Source organism: Lacerta agilis, chromosome 6 (assembly GCF_009819535.1).
Source record: "Lacerta agilis isolate rLacAgi1 chromosome 6, rLacAgi1.pri, whole genome shotgun sequence".
Taxonomy (NCBI): domain Eukaryota; kingdom Metazoa; phylum Chordata; class Lepidosauria; order Squamata; family Lacertidae; genus Lacerta; species Lacerta agilis.
The window spans coordinates 92,647,406-92,669,035 of record NC_046317.1 but is presented as its reverse complement, the minus strand read 5'-3'; the positions used below and the strand labels follow the sequence as shown (position 1 = coordinate 92,669,035).

The 21,630-nt window shown below is 46.3% G+C and overlaps 2 protein-coding genes across 2 annotated transcripts; both read left to right on the top strand.

The window, feature by feature from the left end:
• Positions 1-518: 518 nt before the first annotated feature.
• LOC117047831 (zinc finger protein 883-like) lies at positions 519-3,449 on the top strand (the record flags this gene model as incomplete). The annotated part of the gene is made up of 3 exons (XM_033151057.1): positions 519-561; positions 1,373-1,546; positions 2,116-3,449. Coding segments are annotated over exons 2-3 (1,467 nt in total), but the record flags the coding sequence as incomplete, so codon positions are not given.
• A 7,448-nt stretch (positions 3,450-10,897) lies between these two features.
• Positions 10,898-19,659, top strand: LOC117049261 (zinc finger protein 883-like). The gene is made up of 4 exons (XM_033154001.1): positions 10,898-11,052; positions 12,257-12,430; positions 14,790-16,238; positions 19,553-19,659. The coding sequence occupies exons 1-4, from the start codon at positions 10,920-10,922 to the stop codon at positions 19,657-19,659; spliced, it is 1,863 nt and encodes a 620-aa protein (XP_033009892.1). The 5' UTR covers positions 10,898-10,919.
• Positions 19,660-21,630: the final 1,971 nt, after the last annotated feature.

Below are 21,630 nucleotides of genomic sequence, written 5' to 3'. Positions count from 1 at the left end.
ACATCCATAAAACAACTTTTAATCAACTTTTAAAAAGTTTGGCAGAGTTCGCAAAACTTTTCCGTTACTCGCGGCTTTAGTCTTTTAGCGCTACCAAGCTCGCGCAAACAGTTCAAAGGGAACAGGCTTCCTTTTAAAGTTTCCTCTGCAAGCAGTGTGCTCCAAACTTTTCAGACAGTCCAAAAACTTTTACTTACAGAGTTTCTTTGGAAGTTTCTATGTCGGAAGTGCCGGGTGCTCGGGTCTGGCGGGATCGCTGCTTTGATCCTCCGAAGGCAGACGCTTCTTCAGTCCCGTGCCGGAGCTTCGCTCGCCCGATTTCCCCCCTTACGAGGGTCAATCGGGAGCGGAGACGACACGTCTGGGACCCACGAAGCAGACGGTCCACGGGACGCTCTTCCCGTGGCTTTAAGGGACCCGTGGCGCAGGCACGGTAATCCCTAAAGCCTTGCGGAGGACGGAGCCGTCAGACTCCCGTCCGCCATTGACTCGGCACCTAACCCGAAGTCCCCCTCCTCTCAACATTTGAGCGCTCCCTCCCAGGGACCTCCAAGAGATCTGGTGAGTTCTTAGGGAGTGGAGTTCCAGGGAACCAGGCAGAGGGCCTTCTCGGTAGTGGTGCCCGCCCTGTGGAACGCCCTTGCATCAGAGGTGAAAGAGATAAACAACTACCTGACATTTAGAAAATAAAGTGGTACCTCTGGTTAAGTACTTAATTCGTTCCGGAGCTATGTTTTAACCCGAGGTACCACTGTACCTGAAGGCAGCCCTGTTTAGGGAAGTTTTAAATCTGTGACAATTTAATATATTTTAATATTTGTTGGAAGCTGCCCAGAGTGGCTGGGGAGACCCAGCCAGATGGGTGGGGTACAAATAATAAATTATTTATTATCATTACTATTATCACGATACCAGTATTTCAAAAATGTGGCATCACCAGCTCCTCGGCTTACACATACAGATTTGGTCCCCATGCAACCCCTGAGAGAGGCAAATATGGCCACGACATCTGCCTGTCTTGCAATGAGAGAGCTCAAAGAGCGTCAATACGGCTCTCCATACAAAGCCCTAGCATGGGGGCACCTACATATACTGTAATAGCTACTAGTCTGTTTTCTGCCCAGGCTCTGGGGTTGCAGTTTTCAGGCTTAGGGACAGGATGGTGACTGGTTTTTGCACCAAGTTCTGTCCATAAGCCCCACTGAGTTCAATGGGATCTACACTCAGTTCACCAACCGAAACCACTGGAGAGGTTTACAAATGGGACTTGTGTTGGGAAGGGGCTGTGCTTCTCCAGGGGCAGTAGAATATCTAGGGCAGGAGAATCCCTGCAGGGCCTCTGAGGCTCCCTTTGCTTCTTCTTCTCTCCCAGCACCCTGCAACTTGTTTTGGCTCCTCAACTCCTCAGGAAGGATGAAAGAGACGGATCCTGCAAAGCTAGCGAGGATGGAAGGGGGAAGATGGACAGTTGACCTGCTCAGGTTGTCTCCTGCATCCTTCCTCTCAACCTCTGAGCGATTCCTCCAAGAGACCTCCAAGATATCTGGTGAGTTCCAGGGGAGTGGAGATGGGGACATGGATGGATCGAGCCGGAGAGGTATTGAGGCTTGCTGAGCTTGGGGGTGGGGGGAGGCAGGCAGGTGGATGGAGAAGGAGGAGGAGAGCACCTTTTCTGCCTCCCCCACCTGCCTGCCTGCGCTGTTGTCATCTGCAGGCAATTTGAGCTAGGAATAGATCACAGGTCCCCGGCCACCACAGCTCAAAATGTCTGAAATGCTGTGATCTGAATGTCATACCAATGTCAGAAAACCTGCCTATCCATCGCGCAGCACTGGAAGCCACGACTCTTAGCCATGATCGAACACAGATGGGGCTTCCGTGTGTTGCCTTTTCCTATTGTTTTTGGAATAACTTAATTTGCTTTTAAAAACAAGGGTTATTGGAATAATGAATTAAAGGATAGAATATTTATAACATATGGTTCTTCATCAGTGGTCAGTGTGTGAGTTCTGGGTTCATGAACATTCAACATTGCATAGCCAAATGCCTAGTCAGAAGCTCTTTTGGCAGACTTAACATGACTTACGCTGTAATTAGCTTCTGTCTTAATTGCAGATGGTGATGAATTGGAAGGGAAGAACAAGGGGGACCACAACAGAATCCACATAGCTGAGAAGTCAGAGTGTGGAGAGAACATCGGTCAGAGCTCCCAGTCCACCTCCTATCAAAGAAAGAGCTTCATTCAGAGGGATAGCCTCACTTCACACGAAAGAGCACAGAGTAGGGAGAAATGGTATCAGTGCAGAGAATGTGGGAAGAGCTTCAGTTGGAAGTGTAATCTCACTTCCCATCAAAGAATTCATACAGGGGAGAAACGCTATCAGTGCGTTGAATGTGGAAAGAACTTTCGTCTGAGTGGTGATCTCACTTCCCATCAAAGAATTCATACAGGGCAGAAACCCTATCAGTGCTTGGAATGTGGAAAGAGCTTCAGTCAAAGCGCTAATCTCACTTCCCATCAAAGAATTCATACAGGGCAGAAACCTTATCAGTGCTTGGAATGTGGAAAGAGCTTTAATCAAAGCCACAGTCTCACTTCCCATCAAAGAATTCATACAGGGGAGAAACCCTATCGGTGCCTCGAATGTGGAAAGAGCTTCAATCGGAAAGATAGTCTCACTTCCCATCACAGAATTCATTCAGGGCAGAAACCCTATCGGTGCTTGGAATGTGGAAAGAGCTTTAGTCACAGCGCCCATCTCACTTCCCATCAAAGAATTCATACAGGAAAGAAACCCTATCAGTGCTTGGAATGTGGGAAGAGCTTCCAGGAGGGGGCTAAGCTCACTATCCATCAAAGAATTCATACAGGGGAGAAACCCTATCAGTGCTTGGAATGTGGAAAGAGCTTCAGTCAAAGCGACAATCTCACTTCCCATCAAAGAATTCATTCAGGGCAGAAACCCTATCAGTGCTTTGAATGTGGAAAGAACTTTAGTCACAGGCAGAATCTCACTTCCCATCAAAGAATTCATACAGGGGAGAAACCCTATCATTGCTTCGAATGTGGAAAGAGCTTTAGTCACAGTCAGAGTCTCACTTCCCATCAAAGAATTCATACAGGGGAGAAACCCTATCATTGCTTCGAATGTGGAAAGAGCTTCAATCGGAAAGATAGTCTCACTTCACATCAAAGAATTCATTCAGGGGAGAAACCCTATCAGTGCTTGGAATGTGGAAAGAGCTTCAATCGGAAAGATAGTCTCACTTCACATCAAAGAATTCATTCAGGGCAGAAACCCTATCAGTGCTTGGAATGTGGAAAGAGCTTCAGGAACAGCTCCCATCTCACTTCCCATCAAAGAATTCATACAGGGCAAAAACCCTATCAGTGCTTCGAATGTGGAAAGAGCTTTAGTTACAGCCACAATCTCACTTCCCATCAACGAATTCATAAAGAAGGAAAATAAAAAAGAAAAGAAATAAAGCAAAGATGATTAAACAACCCTCACAAAACACAATTGTGTAGAAGAGAGTAGGGGGCGGGAAGAATAAAAATATCCTTTATCACTTTTGTATCATATATATCATATGATTTGTCAACACATAGGAAGGCGGCTCCCCAGCTCTTTCCTGGGTTCCTCCCTCTTCTCCCCGTCTAGCACCCTGAGAGATCCTTGCTTCCCTATGTTGCTTGCAGGTCCCTCCCACCTCCAACTCTCCTCTTCCTATGTGTGTTCTCCTTAATTCAAAATAAAAGAATCTTAATATAAAAAATGTGAAAAGGAAACTGCCATCTCCCTGTCTGAAAATCATCTGTTGCAACGATTCAGAACATGCACCCCAGAATAATCCCATCTGTATTTAGTATCCTGCCTTTCCCCAACCCTTCAGCAAGATGACATTTTGTAAAAGCATCTTTAACTCCCTAGTTTCTGTGGCAACACACTTTGGGATGCAGTTCTTTGCAGGCACATTTGTATTTCAATAAAGCCCTATTTTTCCACTTGGAGACTTCATCCTTTTCTTTGGGTTTCTGTGTGGGTAACCTCCAGTTTAGGAAACACCAAGATTATTAGTAGAAACAACTACCAGTATTTAAAATATTCAAAAAATGAATCGGCAATAAATTTTAAAACACATTTTTATTAGTATGATGTTCAGTTTACATGCCAAAGCAGAGGCAATCTTTTTCTTTTTATAAATGACATTTATTAAATTTTCCATTTTAACAATCCAATCAAACCACATTACATATTCCAAATTATACAAATTTTCTAATGATCATGCAATCCAAATATGCCAAATTATAATTTTTTGGGAGGTCTTCCCATGCTCTGAGGTTGGGGGGTCTGATCATCTACTTCTGCTTTTCATAATCATTTCTGTTAGTTCCCATAAGCCATTCTGATGTTAAACTTTCATTATTTTCAACAGCCTCTGAGTTTGTCCGACAAGCAAGTTAAATCAAAACAATGTGTTTCTGCATGCATTTTATGTCCTTTCCCCCCTTTCTTTGTGCTCCAATCCAGCTGTGCTATTCCAATTTCACTTTCCAATATTATATTTAACTATAACCCAGGATTCCCCTCTGTAGGTTCACAGCATCTCTTCACAAACTGATGTTTCTGCCAAGTTGGTCCAAGAATCCTCCCATTGCAGTCAGCTGCCAAGTCCATTCAGTCCAGATAAATCAAATCAAGGCATCTGCCCAATACTTTCCCCAGACTGATTTTCCACTGTAAATTCCATGCTGTTGATAATTATTAAAACCATATTGTGTCAACAAATGCGAATGCAAAACCTTTCCCATCTCGCTTGCTTATTTAAATAATCAGGTAGTTGGACCTTCCAGAGGAGATTTTGCCAAGTAACACAACAAAACAAAATAAAGGTGAAACAAAAAAAAGACTCGCCCTCCTTTTGGTCATGTCAAACCCCCTCCACACAGCTGATAATCCTTCCACTCAAATCCTTTTTAGCACCTAAGTGGCTGAATTAATTAGAAGAATAGTTTCTCCCTCCTCGCTCGTGGTATGTCCATCACTTAAATCCAATTTTTCATCTTAAGAAGTGCGAGCTTGTTGCTCATGGAGGCGACTTTGGAGAGTTGCCAAGAAACGCCCGGTGCTTTCCATCCAGTGCCCCCTGACCCCTCACTCCTCCCGGATTTGGGGCCAGGTGTTGGTGCGGACTGCCGATGAGACTGCCACCCCCAACCCTGAGAGTGTAGGGAGGCTGATTACTCCCATCTCAGCCTCGAATTACCCTTGCCAATGGCTACGATGGAATTCAGCCTCCTCCATGGCAGCAAGCCGGAAGCTCTGCCGAGGTCATTTTTAAAAAGGGATCCATTCTTCAATTTGGGAATGTCTGCATGTGATCCCATCTCTACAGCTCACATAAACAACAGGGAGAAGGTGGATGGAGCCTGAAAGGCGAAATCCTTGGCCCCGAATGCAGGCCTCAGGGATGCTCCCCCCCCCCTGTTTCCCCCAAGGAGATCTGGGACCCCTTCTCCTTCTGAAGGGACCTCCAAGAGGACGCCAGGCGGATCAGTCCCTGGACCTTGGAGGCAATTCCTAGACTCATCTGGAAAGTGCCATATCATGATCCTTTCCCCCATTTTCCAGGAGCCTAAGCTCCATTCAGGGTTCCTCCTTCCGCACCCCCTTTTCCTCCAAGGCCTTGGGGAAGGAAACGGAGGCAGGCTCTGCTTGCTCCCCAGGGCCCTGTAGGGGATTTAGGGGTGAGCGTGTCTCTTCCTCTGACCATTGCAGGCCCCAGGAAGCCTTGGAAGAAAGGCAGAAGACCCTCAGCAGAGAACAGCCAAGTCCAGTTCTCCAAAATGGCTTCCTCTTCTGAGAGCTCCCTCTTTTTCTTGTCTGGGCTGGACTTGGAGGACCCCAGTCCCCCCACTGGCCCCCTGAGATCCGCAGGGATCTGGAGTGGGAGCAACTTCTCTTGTTGAACCGCCTGAGGGGGAGGAACAAGTGAGGGCCTTCCAGAAAGGGCTCCTGGGACACCGAGGGGCCAGAAGGGGGGGTCTCCAGGCTTGTCTGGGGAAGAGCCCCCCTTTCCCCATGGCCTGCATGCGGAGCTGTTCCCCTAGCACTGATTTTTTTAAAAATTAATCTTTATTGATTTCACACATGTACATGTAACATTACAACATAGAACTATATAAATAAATAAATAAACAGATAATGAACTAATAATAAAATGACACAATACAATAATTAAAAATTTAAAAAGAATCACTTCCAAACATTCTCACTATACTATTTGTGTTGTCCTGATTTCTTACACAGATTTATGTTGTTTCGTTTGTTGGAAAAGAATATATAATCCAATACAATATCTACTATATATTTTTGCTTACAGGCATCAATCTAATTCTGCAAATATTTTGTTTTTTTGTACAATATGTTTTTAAATATGTTTTAAATATATTCCATTCTCCATTCACTTTCTGGTCCGGTACTCCCTTAATTCCCCCAGTTAGCTTGGCTAGTTGTAGGTACTCTGCCATAAGGATCTGCCATTCTATTATTGGTGGTAAACTTTCGTTCTTCCAGTTCCTTGCCACGAATATCCTGGCTGCAGTAATTGAATACATAAACAGTGGTCTTATACTTTTTAAAATTTCTGTTGGTAGAATATCCAGCAAAAAAAAATTCTGGTCTTTTTTTGAATGTCAATTTAAATACGTTTTTAAGTTCACTATAGATATTATTCCAAAATTCACAGATCACTTCACATTTCCACCACATATGAAAATAAGACCCTGTATCTTTCTTGCATCTCCAGCATATTGAGGATGTTCCTTTATACATTTCGGCAAGTTTTACAGGGGTATGGTGCCATCTGTGTATCATCTTCATTGTGTTTTCTCTTTAATTATAACAGGCTGTGAATTTAATATCCGTACTCCATCATCTTTCCCATTGTTCCATGTAAATATTGTTTCCCAAATCCTGCGCCCACTTTACCATTACCTTTTTAATAGGGCCGTTTCATTAGGACAATATGGAAATTGGACACTAAGGAGGGGGGACTACCTAACTCCTTTCTTGACACTGGACACATGCCATGCATTTCTTTTCAAAATGTGTTCATTATCCATGTTGGCTTTGCCCCAAGGGGCTTACAATCTACTGCGGAATCGACACAGCATGGGGAGGGGAGAGAGTTTTTAGCTCTGGGGAGAGGGAAGGGGGCAGGTCCTTGTCCCTATGGAGAGAGGCGGCAGAGGGGGATCGAAATCTGCTCTGCTTGGCAGCCTCTGCAGGGACGTTGTGAGGACACGTCTGTAGAGGTGATAAGACTTGGGTCTGGACTATACCACATCAGATGCCGGGGGGGGGGGGTCGGATAAAGGGACACCCGATGACCAGCATTCTTTAAGTGGAGGATCCCTGATTTCTTTCTTTCTTTATTTGGGGGGGGGGGATATTACTACTGTTTACTGCACAGTCATATTAAACGATCTTAAACCCTAAGAGTACCAGTAGATTCCTGTGAGGTTTTGGTCGACCACGATGGATCGCTGCCCCCCCCCCCCCGCCGCCGTCCATTGTTTGAGAACAGAAGACAGAGCTTCATGCTAAAAAAGCAGAGGAGGTTTATGCTCCCAAACCTCGGGAAAACGGGTCTTTTTCCTTCTCTAAAAAACAGCTCCATAACTTTGACCCGAAGCCCAATAAAAACGGGGGCAGATCACTTCCAGTTTTTCATTCTGTGAGTAGATCAGTCTCCTGGAATTGAGCCACCCCTGCTCTATCAATCGATCGATGTATAGAAATTTACATAGATATAAGGGGGCTGCCGAATGCCCCCCATGTTTGGGCCTGTGATGGACAGCAGAGGCAGGCCTGAGTCAGGGGGCGCAGTCCCTCAGAAATTACCTCAGAACGCTGGAGCCTCGCTCTGATTGGCTCCCAAGCCAGCGGGGGGCGGAGCCAGCACTTTTGGAGGGAAAGTGATGAAAGGAGGGAGTTTTCAGAGAGGGAGAGAAAGGGGGACCTTTGAGGGGAACGTGAGGAGAATCTCCGCTGGGAGAGGAGTCAGGAGGGAGTTCAACAGGAGAAGCTGTGGGGAGGCAGGCGAAAGTCGGGGGGGGGGAGAGATTCGAGGGAAAGAAGACCCCCCCAAACTGAGGACAAGGGGACCCCCTGGGTCTGTGGGTCTGGGACTGGGAATCCCTCCGGAGGGGCAGCGTGCAGAGCATTGAATGGTGAGGGACACCTGTCACAACTCAGTCAAGGAAGGAGAGGGAAGAACGGGCAGAAATGGAGGTAAACATTTGACCACCATGTCTGGAAAGCGGAACATCTGCCTGAAGCGGAGCCTCTGTGTTTAATGCCGTGACAGCCTCCAGGTTTAAGGAATAAGTTGACTTCTGCCTGAAAGAACCCGTCTCCTGGCTGCAGCTTTTTCTTGGGAAATAGAACTTGTATCCTTTGTTCAGCTTCTGCCCAAGACTCTAAATCACCAAGTTTTCCCTCACACAAGAGAGGGCTGCGGTCAATGGGAGAAATTCATTTTATTGGCGTAATGTGAGGTGAATCCGCTATATTTAATTGCGGGCCGTTAGGAGGGACATAATGCGACTTTATTAATTGGAGGCTTGCGGTGGGATCCGCTAGAGGGCCATTATAAAATGATCATAAAGAGTTGTAGAGTTGGAATGCATTTATACCCAATATAGTAGGTTGAGAATCAACATATATGTTTTTGGCTAATAATATCACCTAGACATTAGATAAGTATAGATATTATTATTATTATTATTATTATTATTATTATTATTATATTTTATTCTGTGTTGTTCAATTATTCCACTGATCTTTTGAAAAGGAAGTTATATTTTAAAATAATCATCGTAAACAACTGTAGGTTGGACCCCGAGGAACATCTAGTCCCACCCCCTGCAATGCAGGAGTCTTACCTAAAGGATCCCTGACATTTGGCCTTCCAGCCTCTGTTTGGAAAACCTCCAAGGAAAGCAACTCTGCCCCTGGTTCTTTAAAAACAGAGATTGGAGTGTTTGCTGACACTGAAGATCCAGAGAATCATTTAATTTCATTTACCTTTTAACGCAGGAGTGCTGGAAAGGAGAAAAATCAAGGGGTGGGTGTGTGCGTAATGTTTAACTCATGCCCAGGTTGGGAGATGCTGCATCAGCCCCACAGCGAAAGGAGTGAAGTTTCCCAGCCTCAGTTATATCGCCTGCAAAATGGGTGTCACAGTGAGGCTGAATTTGGAGGTGCTTCAAGTCCATCCAAGTGATTGAGAAGCAGGGATGGGAAGGGGACAGGCTGGGCTTTGCAAAGGGCCTGGTTCTTATTTTAAGGGTGGGCGTGTCATATCGGGGGGTCTCTATACCCAGGACCTGGAAGTCCAGGCCGGCCTCAACCTCCGGGGGCAACTCAGACTCCAGGGAAGATTCTTTCAGGTGTCTCCTGGGTGGGGGTAGGAACAAAATGCTGGGGCGCTGCTTGAGGGCGCTGGGCATGAGTGAGCCTCCGCCCCCAGCCTCCTCCACGAACCAGTAGCCCAGCTTTGCCACCGGAGGCAAGGATCTGCCCAATGACACTCCTGTGAGAAGGAGAAGTATAAGGGGGTGGACTAGATGGCCCCTGGGGTGACTCTAGGAGCAGAAGGACCCCAGGAGAACCCCAAAGCAGCAGCAGCAGCAGCAGCAGCACAATTTGGGTCAACACCAAGGGAACCCCTCCCACCTAGCCCAGCACCAAGGGGCAATGGGCCTTATTTGGGACACTTCCAGGAAGCGGAAAGCAAAACGGAGGGACTATCCCAGGCCAAACCCCCCCCCCACGCTGAACGTAGCAGATCCTGGCCATGCTGCCCAGCAACTCTTCCTACCAATCTCCCCCCACCCCTGTCTTTGCCTAATGTAGGACTGGAACCCACAACCCTGAGACCAAGGATCTCCTGATTTACCAACGGAGCCATTTGCTCCAAAAGGACTAGGGTCTCTGTCAAGTACCCTCCTAATATTGCAACAGACCTTCAGTCTGCTAGTGAGCAGGTGAAGGAGAAGAATTTATTATTTATACCCCACCCATCTGGGGGCAGGGCACGAGGCTGCTGTCTTGATGTCCTCTGAGCCGAGAATAACAGATAACTCTGCACATGCCCTGGACCACCCAGATTCTGGGAGGGAGGGAGAGCGGCCAGCTGGCTGCACTCAGCTTGCGAAGGGTTAATTGAGCAGAGTTGATGTCCTAGAGTCACCAGAGACTGGACACCATCCCTGAGGGGTCTCTTGGCTGGCAAGGAAAGACCACTGCTGCAAGAATCCCTCTGGAGAGAAGCTCTGCCAGACAGAGCAGACCAGACTCAGCTCCATCAACCCTTCTCTCCCAGCATGACCCCACTCTCCATTCTCTTGCTGACTCTCCTGCAAGACAGGAGATGCAGCCTCTGCTCTCTCCCTCTTGGCCCCTTCAGTGAAATATACCCGGTAGTCTTTCACACTTACTCCATCACAATGCAAAGGAAAGCATTGACATTTTCTGGGTCCCTGGGTCAAGTCAAATACCACCCTTGGTCTTGTCTGGGCTTCATCCCACTATAGAGTGGGTAGGCGTTGTGATTCAGATTGTTATCTGTCTGCTACACTTGGGGCAGGATCTCGCCTGTCATGGGAATCTTGTCACAAGAGGAGCATAAAGCTCCCCTCTGAAGTTTTAAAAGGGTATGCATGCCTGGTGTTCTTAAGAAGACAACAGATTGAGGACATGTGGAAGATATATACTTTGATGGCTTCCAGGCCAGGGTGGGGGCCACATTTCGAGGCTGGAGACTTGCGAAGATGGTGTATAAACACAGACAACTTAGATATTGTGGGGTGGGGTATTAACTTGTTTTGGCTACTCGACTCCTCAGGAAGGATGAAAGAGACGGATCCTGCAAAGTTAGCAAAGATGGAAGGGGGAAGATGGACAGTTGACTTGGTCAGGTTGTCTCCTGCATCCCTCCTCTCAGCCTTTGAGCGCTCCCTCCCAGGGACCTCCAAGAGATCTGGTGAGTTCTAAGGGAGTGGAGTTCCAGGGAACCAGGCAGAGGGCCTTCTTGGTAGTGGTGCCCGCCCTGTGGAACGCCCTCACATCAGAGGTCAAAGAGATAAACAACTATCCGACATTTAGAAAATAAAGTGGTACCTCTGGTTAAGTACTTAATTCGTTCCGGAGCTCTGTTCTTAACCTGAAACACCACTTTAGCTAATGGGACCTCCCACTGCCGCTGCGCTGCCACAGCATGATTTCTGTTCATATACTGAAGCAAAGTTCTTAACCTGAAGCGTTATTTCTGGGCTAGCGGAATTTGTAACCTGAAGTGCATGTAACCCGAGGTACCACTGTTCCTGAAGGCAGCCCTGTTTAGGGAAGTTTTTAATCTGTGACATTTTAATGTACAGTTGTACCTTGCTAGACGAATACTTCACTAGACGAAAAACTTGCTAGACGAAAGGCATTTGTTAGCGAAAGGGTGACTCGCAAGACGAATTTCCCTATGGCCGTGACTCGCAAAACGGATACGTTTTGCGATTCCCCCCTCCCCCCCCGTACAGCCGCGCTTCCTCCGACTGTGCCTCGCAAGACGAAATTTCCGCTATACGACGGCACTCGCGGAATGAATTAATTTTGTCTTGCAAGGCACCACTGTATTTTAATATTTGTTGGAAGCCACCCAGGGTGGCTGGGGAGACCCAGCCAGATGGGCAGGGTACAAATAATAAATTATTATCATTACTATTATCATGATACCAGTATTTCAAAAATGTGGCATCACCAGCTCCTCTGCTTCCACATAAAGCTTTGGTCCCCATGTAACCCCTGAGAGAGGCAAATATGGCCACAACATCTGCCTGGCTTGCAATGAGAGAGCTCAAACAGCATCAACAGGGCTCTCCATACAAAGCACCTAGCATGGGGGCACCTACATATACTGTAATAGCTACTAGTCTGTTTTCTGCCCAGGCTCAGGGGTTGCAGTTTTCAGGCTTAGGGACAGGATGGTGACTGGTTTTTGCACCAAGTTCTGTCCATAAGCGCCACTGAGTTTAGTGGGATCTACTCTTAGGTCACCAACCGAAACCACTGGAGAGGTTTACAAATGGGACTTGTGTTGGGAAGGGGCTGTGCTTCTCCAGGGGCAGTAGAATATCTAGGGCAGGAGAATCCCTGCAGGGCCTCTGAGGCTCCCTTTGCTTCTTCTTCTCTCCCAGCACCCTGCAACTTGTTTTGGCTCCTCAACTCCTCAGGAAGGATGAAAGAGACGGATCCTGCAAAGCTAGCGAGGATGGAAGGGGGAAGATGGACAGTTGACCTGCTCAGGTTGTCTCCTGCATCCTTCCTCTCAACCTCTGAGCGATTCCTCCAAGAGACCTCCAAGATATCTGGTGAGTTCCAGGGGAGTGGAGATGGGGACATGGATGGATCGAGCCGGAGAGGTATTGAGGCTTGCTGAGCTTGGGGGTGGGGGGAGGCAGGCAGGTGGATGGAGAAGGAGGAGGAGAGCACCTTTTCTGCCTCCCCCACCTGCCTGCCTGCGCTGTTGTCATCTGCAGGCAATTTGAGCTAGGAATAGATCACAGGTCCCCGGCCACCACAGCTCAAAATGTCTGAAATGCAGTGATCTGAATGTCATACCAATGTCAGAAAACTTACCGATCCATCGCGCAGCACTGGAAGCCACGACCCTTAGCCACGATTGAACACAGATGGGGCCACCGTGTGTTGCCTTTTTCTATTCTTTTTGGAATAACTTAATTTGCTTTTAAAAACAAGGGTAATAGGAATAATGAATAAAAGAATAGAAATATGTAGACTGAGTCTTCTCATATGATTTGTATATCTCAAAAATAGCAGAATACATTTGCCGGAATATTTATAACATATGGTTCTTCATCAGTGGTCAGTGTATGAGTTCTGGGTTCATGAATTGCTTTAAACTGAAACAAAAAGGAGAAGCACTTAAGAATCATATAGTGAGAAAAGCCCTGTATCAGGTTTGGACGAGATATAAAGACTTGTTAGAGAGAAAGACACCTAGATGGATCTCACCTGTGGAGGCCAAGGCCTACAAGAGACCTAATATGCCTGCAAGATGGTTAAGATATGTAGATATATTGCAGCGAGAAGGCGACTCGTTTAAGCTGAAAAGTTATGACCTAGTGAAAAATGAAGTCGCCGACTGGCTGCAATATCATCAAATTTATGAGATTTTCAAAGCAGACAAAAAGATTGGTTTTCAAATGGAAAAATCAAAGCTGGAAACGGAGCTAATAGAACCGAACTCTAAAAACCTTTCCAGGATGTATAATTTGTTGCTAGAGTGGCATACGAAAGATGAACTGGTTAAATCGGCAATGATAGACTGGGCGAAAGATGTGGGACACAATATTATGATGGATGACTGGGAGAAGTTGTGGAAGGAAGGTATGAAATTCACGGCCTGTAATAGTTTAAGAGAAAATATTATGAAAATGATTTATAGATGGTATCTGACACCAGTTAAGATAGCTAAGATGAACCCTACAATGAGTAATGTGTGTTGGAAATGTAAATCTGTAGAAGGTACCTTTCATCATATGTGGTGGTCATGTCCAGGGGTAAAGGCCTTCTGGGATAAGATTTATAATGAACTCAAGAAGGTAATGAAAATTACCTTTTGTAAGAAACCAGAGGCCTTCCTCCTGAGCATGACTAATGACGAGATACCCAGTCAGGATAGAGTGTTTTTTATGTATGCCACAACAGCCGCTAGAATTTTACTTGCAAGAAACTGGAAAGGTGAAGAGATCCCGACAGTGGAAGAATGGCAGATGAAGCTAATGGATTTTATGGAACTCGCCGAACTGACCGCGAGAATCCGAGACCAGAGGGAGGAGAAGGTGTCGCAGGAGTGGAAGAAATATAAAGATTATTTAGTCAATTGTGTAAAACTGAATATTTGAGCAGAATTAGCCAGTAGAATTGGCTTTAGCTAGTTAATGTTAGATAAAACTGCTTATAAGAGGTTTTATTGTAAACGATCTAATTGTTTAAGAATATCTTAGGATATTTGAAACAAAATCGAAAATTCTTTCTAGTAGCACCTTAGAGACCAACTGAGTTTGTTCCTGGTATGAGCTTTCGTGTGCATGCACACTTCTTCAGGTATCCGAAGAAGTGTGCATGCACACGAAAGCTCATACAAACTCAGTTGGTCTCTAAGGTGCTACTAGAAAGAATTTTCGATTTTGTTTTGACTATGGCAGACCAACACGGCTACCCACCTGTATTAGGATATTTGGTTTAAGTGATGAATTATATTTGATTAATTAAATCTAAAAGATTATCAAGAGATATGGTTAATGTTTAAGGAAAAGGATACAAAGTTACCCAAAATATATATGGATTTTGAATGCAGTGGAGGGAGCGGGGGAAGTCCCGCCCCGTGTTGAGAAGATAGAAACTAGAATGGTATAAAGATAAGTGTTTATTTAGGTTTGTATATGTTTTTACTTATGTTTATTGTGATTGTTGTTGGATTTGTATATTGTTTATTGTGTTTTTCATTGTGTATTTGTGTATGTGTAGTGTTTTTGTTTTTGTTCTTTATACGAAAAATAATAAATTACTATTAAAAAATAATAATAAGGAGAAGCACGAGTGAACAGAGAACATTCAACATGGCATAGCCAATTGCCTAGTCAGGAGCTCTTTTGGCATAGTTAACATGACTTACGCTGTAATTAGCTTGTGTCTTCATTGCAGATGGTGATGAATTGGAAGGGAAGAACAAGGGGGAACACAACAGAATCCATATAGCTGAGAAGTCAGAGTGTGGAGAGAACTTCGGTCAGAGCTCCCAGTCCACCTCCCATCAAAGAAAGAGCTTCATTCAGAGGGATAGCCTCACTTCACACGAAAGAGCACAGAGTAGAGAGAAATGGTATCAGTGCAGAGAATGTGGGAAGAGCTTCCGGGAGGGAGCTAAGCTCACTATCCATCAAAGAATTCATACAGGGGAGAAACCCTATCAGTGCTGCGAATGTGGAAAGAGCTTCAGTCAAAGCGCAAATCTCACTTCCCATCAAAGAATTCATACAGGGGAGAAACCCTATCGGTGCCTCGAATGTGGAAAGAGCTTTCGTTGGAGTGGTGATCTCACGTCCCATGAAAGAATTCATACAGGGCAGAAACCCTATCAGTGCTTCGAATGTGGAAAGAGCTTTAGTCACAGCCACAATCTCACTTCCCATCAAAGAATTCATACAGGGCAGAAACCCTATCAGTGCTTCGAATGTGGAAAGAGCTTTAGTCAAAGCACCCATCTCACTTTGCATCAAAGAATTCATACAGGGGAGAAACCCTATCAGTGCTTCGAATGTGGAAAGAGCTTTAGTCACCGCCACAATCTCACTTCCCATCAAAGAATTCATATAGGGCAGAAACCCTATCAGTGCTTTGAATGTGGAAAGAGCTTTAGTCACAGCCACAATCTCACTTCCCATCAAAGAATTCATACAGGGCAGAAACCCTATCAGTGCTTCGAATGTGGAAAGAGCTTTAGTCAAAGCACCCATCTCACTTTGCATCAAAGAATTCATACAGGGGAGAAACCCTATCAGTGCTTCGAATGTGGAAAGAGCTTCAATCGGAAAGATAGTCTCACTTCCCATCAAAGAATTCATTCAGGGCAGAAACCCTATCAGTGCTTGGAATGTGGAAAGAGCTTTAGTCAAAGCGCCCATCTCACTTCCCATCAAAGAATTCATTCAGGGCAGAAACCCTATCAGTGCTTGGAATGTGGAAAGAGCTTCAGTCACAGCCACAGTCTCACTTCCCATCAAAGAATTCATACAGGGCAGAAACTCTATCAGTGCTTCGAATGTGGAAAGAGCTTCAGTCACAGCCACAGTCTCACTTCCCATCAAAGAATTCATACAGGGGAGAAACCCTATCAGTGCTATGAATGTGGAAAGAGCTTTAGTCACAGTGCCCATCTCACTTCCCATCAAAGAATTCATACAGGGCAGAAACCCTATCAGTGCTTGGAATGTGGAAAGAGCTTCAGGAACAGCTCCCATCTCACTTTGCATCAAAGAATTCATACAGGGCAGAAACCCTATCAGTGCTTCGAATGTGGAAAGAGCTTTTGTTACAGCCACAATCTCCCTTCCCATCAAAGAATTCATACAGAGGGAAAAACTAAAAAGAAAAGTAATATAGCAAAAATTATTAAGCAACCCTCACAAAACACAATTGTATAGAAAGGAGAAGGGGGGGAGAATAACTAAAAATACCAGTTATCACATTTGTTTCATGTATATCATATGATTCATCAACACATAGGAAGGCAGGCTCCCCAGCTCTTCCCTGGGTGCCCACCTTTTTTCCCCGTCTCCCACCCTGAGAGATCCTTCCTTTCCTACGTTCCTCGCAGGTCCCTCCCACCTCCAACTCTCCTCTTCCTATGTGTTCATCCAATCCTGCTTGCTCTTCTTTCTTTTCCTAATCTTTGGACATATTAATCCACGGGATGGGAAAGAATGCATCTTAATTCCCTTTCCTCAGACTAGATCATAGCTTGCATTGTTCACAGTTCCAGAAGTTCCATTGCTTCCCCTTTGGCTGGCTGTACATTTTCCTCTGCCGATCATTCCCGCACCAGCTCAGTCCAACCTCGTCTTTCCATGAAGCTCTTTATCCTACTGTTCTTCCCTCGCCTGCTCAACACAACCTTCTGCCTCTCCCAGCGACTCCTTTCCAAGGACTCCCAGTTTATGACCTACACATTCCCCTCGGTCTCCTTTTCTGGGTCTTCAGTGTTAAGGCGCTCCAAGTCTGGATGGAGAGCAGAGCTGCAGAAGCTTCTTTGGAGTGGATGCATCTGGTTCTTAATAAATCACGCAGAGGCAAAGTTCATTGGAAAAATAAGAACTTTCTACTAAAGGGTTTTCAGCAGCTTTACTGGAAAAAAAACTTCAGGTAACATAGCAGACGTGAAAGGTAGAAAACGAAAGAAAGAGAAACCAGCCCACTGAGCTCAGATTTATCTTTCTGGCTCAGCATGACTTTGAGATAACACAGCACAAATCTTCCGGAAGGAAACAGTATTTTCCGGTTTCTGCCCTCAAGACTTTAGCCATGACATTTTGTAAAAGCATCTTTAGCTCCCTAGTTTCTGTGGTAACACTTTTTGGGATGCGGTTCTTTGCAGGCACATTTGTATTTCAATAAAGGCCTATCTTTCCACTTGGAGACTTCCTCCTTTTCTTTTCGGTTTCTTTGTGAGTAACCTCCAGTCTAGGAAACACCAAGATTATTGGTAGAAACAGCTATTTAAAACATACAAAAAACGAATCAGCAATAAATTTTAAAACACAAGTTTTTATTAGCATGATGTTCAGTTTACACGTGGTTGGGGGGGCATGCCAAAGCAGAGGTCATCTTTTCTTTTTATTGATGATACTTATTAAATTTTCCATTTTAACAATCCAATGAAAGCACATAATACATTCCAAATTATACAATTATACAATTTTTCTAATGATCATGCAATCCAAATATGCCAAATTCTAAATTTTGGGGAAGTCTTCCCATGCTTTGAGGTTGGGGGGTCTGATCATCTCCTACTTCTACTGCTTTTCATAATCATTTCAGATAGTTCTCATAAGGCATTCTGATGTTAATCTTTCATTATTTTCAACAGCCTCTGAGTTTGTCCGACAAGCGAGTTAAATCAAAACAATATGTCCCTTTCCCCTTTCTTTTTGCTCCAATCCTGCTATGCCGTTCCAATTTCACTTTCCAATATTATATTTAACTATAACCCAGGATTCCTCTCTGTAGGTTCACAGCATCTCTTCACAAACTGATGTTTCTGCCAAGAATCCTCCCATTGCAGTCAGCTGCCAAGTCCATTCAGTCTAGATAAATCAATTCAAGGCATCTGCCCAATACTTTCCCCAGACTGATTTTCCACTGTAAATTCCACGCAGTTGATAATGATTAAAACCATATTGTGTCAACAAATGCGAGTGCAAAACTTTTCCAATCTTGCTTATCTTACCTAAAGGATCCCCGACATTTGGCCTTCCTGCCTCTGTCTGGAAAACCTCCAAGGAAAGAAACTCTGTCCCTGGTGGTTTGAAAACAGAGATTGCGGAAGGAGTGTTTGCTGACACTGAAGATCCAGAGAATCATTTAATTTTGTTTACTTTTTAACGCAGGAGTGCTGGAAAGGAGAAAAATCAAGGTGTGTGTGTGTGCATAATGATTAATAACTCATGCCCAGGCTGGGAGATGCGGCATCAGCGCCACAGTGAATGGGGTGAAGTTTCCCAGCCTCAGTTATGTTGCCTGCAAAATGGGTGTCACAGTGAGGCTGAATTTAGAGGTGCTTCAAGTCCATTCAAGTGATTGAGAAGCAGGGATGGGAAGGGGACAGGCTGGGCTTTGTAAAGGGCCTGGTTCTTATTTTAAGGGTGGGGGTGTCATATCGGGGGTCTCCATACCCAGGAGATGTTTCCCCCGCCAGCCCCTTGTCTCCTTTCAAGGGAAGCTGCACCCGCTGAGTTTCTCTCTCCCCCCCCCCCAACGTTGCAAGGGGAGGAAATCCGATAAAGGGGGCGATCTCCCCACCTCCTGTTGGAGGCCTTCTCCTCGAATTGTCGAGCTGGAAGGGACCGCAAGGGTCATCCAGTCCAACCGTCTGCAACGCAGGATTTTTTTTTTTTTTTGCTTAACGTGGGACTCGAACCCACGACCCTGAGATCGAGAGCCTCCTGATTTACCAACGGGGCCATTTGCTTCAAAGGGACTGGGATCTCTCTCAAATACCCTCCTAATATTGCAAGAGACTTTCAGTCAGCTAGTGAACAGGTAAAGGACAAGAAGGAGGAGGAGAAGAATTTATTATTTATACCCCCTCCCATCTGCGGGCAGGGGACGAGGCTGCTGTCTTGATGGCCTCTGAGCCGAGAATCACAGAGAACTCTGCACATGCCCTGGACCATCCGGATTCTGGGAGAGAGGGAGAGCGGCCAGCTGGCTGCGCCTAGCTCGCGAAGGGTTAAATCGAGGAGAGCTGGAGTCCTAGAGAGGACAGGAAGTAGAGAGACGGGGCAGGTCTTCCAGAGCAGAACCCCCCCGCCCCTCCCTCCGTGCCCAGCCCATTCCGGCATCTCTGGTCTCCTCCAGGTGCTGCCTCGGTTTCCCTCCTGGGAAGAATCCGGTGAGTCTCCTCTCTCTTCCCTCTTGGGTGCCTGGGGGAGAAGGGGGTCCCAGGGCTGATGGGAGGTGTTCTTCTGAATGGCGGGGGGGGGGGAGACTCCCAAGTCTGGGAGCAGAGGGTCCTCCTGCCCCCAATTCCTCTCTGCCAAGCCGGGGGAGGGGTGAGTTTCCAGGAGGTCTGCAGCTCTGCTCTTTGCATCGAGGCGCTGCTTCCTCTTTGGGGAGGGGTTGGGGGGGAATGACCAGAATCCCCCTTCCAATGGAGGAGCCCCTGCCAGACCCTCCTTTCCCCCTGCCAGATCCTCCTCCAGATCAGCTCAGATCTCCAGCCCAGAGCCTCAAGGGAAGCCTCTCTGGGCAGGTGCAAGGGCTCTCCGTGGAGAAAAGGAGAGAGCGAGAGGGCTGAGCTGGCTGCACTCGGCTTGCCAGGGATCAAAGGAGCTGCCAAGTCCATTCAGTCCAGATAAATCAAATCAAGGCATCTGCCCATTACTTTCCCCAGACCAGCCGTCATTCAAACATTAGCCTTTCCAGGGAAGGTTTTGCCACATAAAACTGGAAATGCAAATATCAAGAAATAGAGTGTTAGAGGCTTGCCTCCCCCTATGGCTATATAATTTGAATCAACAACCTGGTCAGACCCAACAAAGTTAGTTTCATTTTCGCTCTTGGCCGTTTGCTGATTTTAGAACTGAATCACACACACTCCGCCATAAATCCCAGGCAAACATCCAGAGTTATTTGGTGTCTCTCCAGTCGTTAATGAGATGTCACTTCTTTACTGATGAATAAATCAAACTGGGAAATCTTTTCATCCTTTTCCAAGCAAGCCAAAAGCCTGATTTTCCACTGTAAAGCCGTTTCCACGCAGCTGATAATTATTAAAACCATTTTGTTTCAACAAATGCGAATGCAAAACTTTTCCAATCTTGCTTGCTTATATAAATAATCAGGTAGTCGGACCTTCCAGAGGAGATTTTGCCAAGTAACACAGCAAAACAAAATAAAGGTGAAACAAAATAAAAGGCTCACCCTCCCTTTGGGCATGTCAAACCCCCTCCACACAGATGATAATCCAGGGTCTAAAGATGTTTTTTTAAGAAGCGGTTTAATGACTGCCTCTTTCAGCGGGTCTGGGAATGCTCCCTCACAGAGGGAAGCATTCACCACCCCGTGGAGCCCATCGCCCAGCCCCTCCCGGCTAGCTTTTATAAGCCAGGATGGGCAAGGATCAAGAAGGCAGGTGGTTGGTTTCACTCGTCCAAGCAGCCTGTCCACATCCTCAGAGGTAACAGATTGAAATTGATCCCATGCACTAGACTAGACAGGACTCTGGCATGGACTCCCGCCCCGGCCCTGCTCCCACGGTGGAGTTTAGCTCTTTCTGAATCTGAGCGATTTTATCTGCAAAAAACTTTGCAAACGCATTGCAGATCTTGGGGTCCCTACCAGGCCGCGATGATGAAGGTGGTTCCGATAGATTCCGAATCACCTGAAAGAGGTGCTGTTGCTGCTGCTGTGAGTGGGAAGACCGCTCCCTCCTCTGGCCAACTCCATCGGGCCTAGGAGGCGGGCCTACACTCAACTGCCACAGCTTAAGAGGCTCCAGAGAAGCCTCCGGAACATTGCTGCTGTTGCTGCTGCTGTGAGTGGGAAGACCGCTCCCTCCTCTGGCCAACTCCATCGGGCCTAGGAGGCGGGCCTACACTCAACTGCCACAGCTTAAGAGGCTCCAGAGAAGCCTCCGGAACATTGCTGCTGTTGCTGCTGCTGTGAGTGGGAAGACCGCTCCCTCCTCTGGCCAACTCCATCGGGCCTAGGAGGCGGGCCTACACTCAACTGCCACAGCTTAAGAGGCTCCAGAGAAGCCTCCGGAACATTGCTGCTGTTGCTGCTGCTGTGAGTGGGAAGACCGCTCCCTCCTCTGGCCAACTCCATCAGGCCTAGGAGGCGGGCCTACACTCACCAACACATCTTAAGAGGCGCCAAGAAGGGCAGCCTCGGCTCTTGCTCTGTAAATTTACATTGTAATGTAGCCAAAGCAAATTCCGAGTATATTGAAAAATGTACTTGGCCAATAAATTATTATTCTATTCTATTCTATTCTATTCTAAAGAGTCTCCTGCTGCTATTTTCTGCAGATGCAATAGAGGCAGTGAAGAAAGTCTTCTTTGCCGTGGCTATCGGCACTTGGTAGGCTCGACGTTGAGCTCTAACCTGTGTCCGGTCGGATTCAGAATGGGTTTTCTGCCACCGGCACTCTAGCCATCTCAACGATTGTTTCATCGCCCTCAGCTCCGAGGAAAACCACGGGGCTGTCCGGGCTCCATGCAACCGGAGAGGGCGCTTCAGAGCCAAATGTGGCATCACCAGCTCC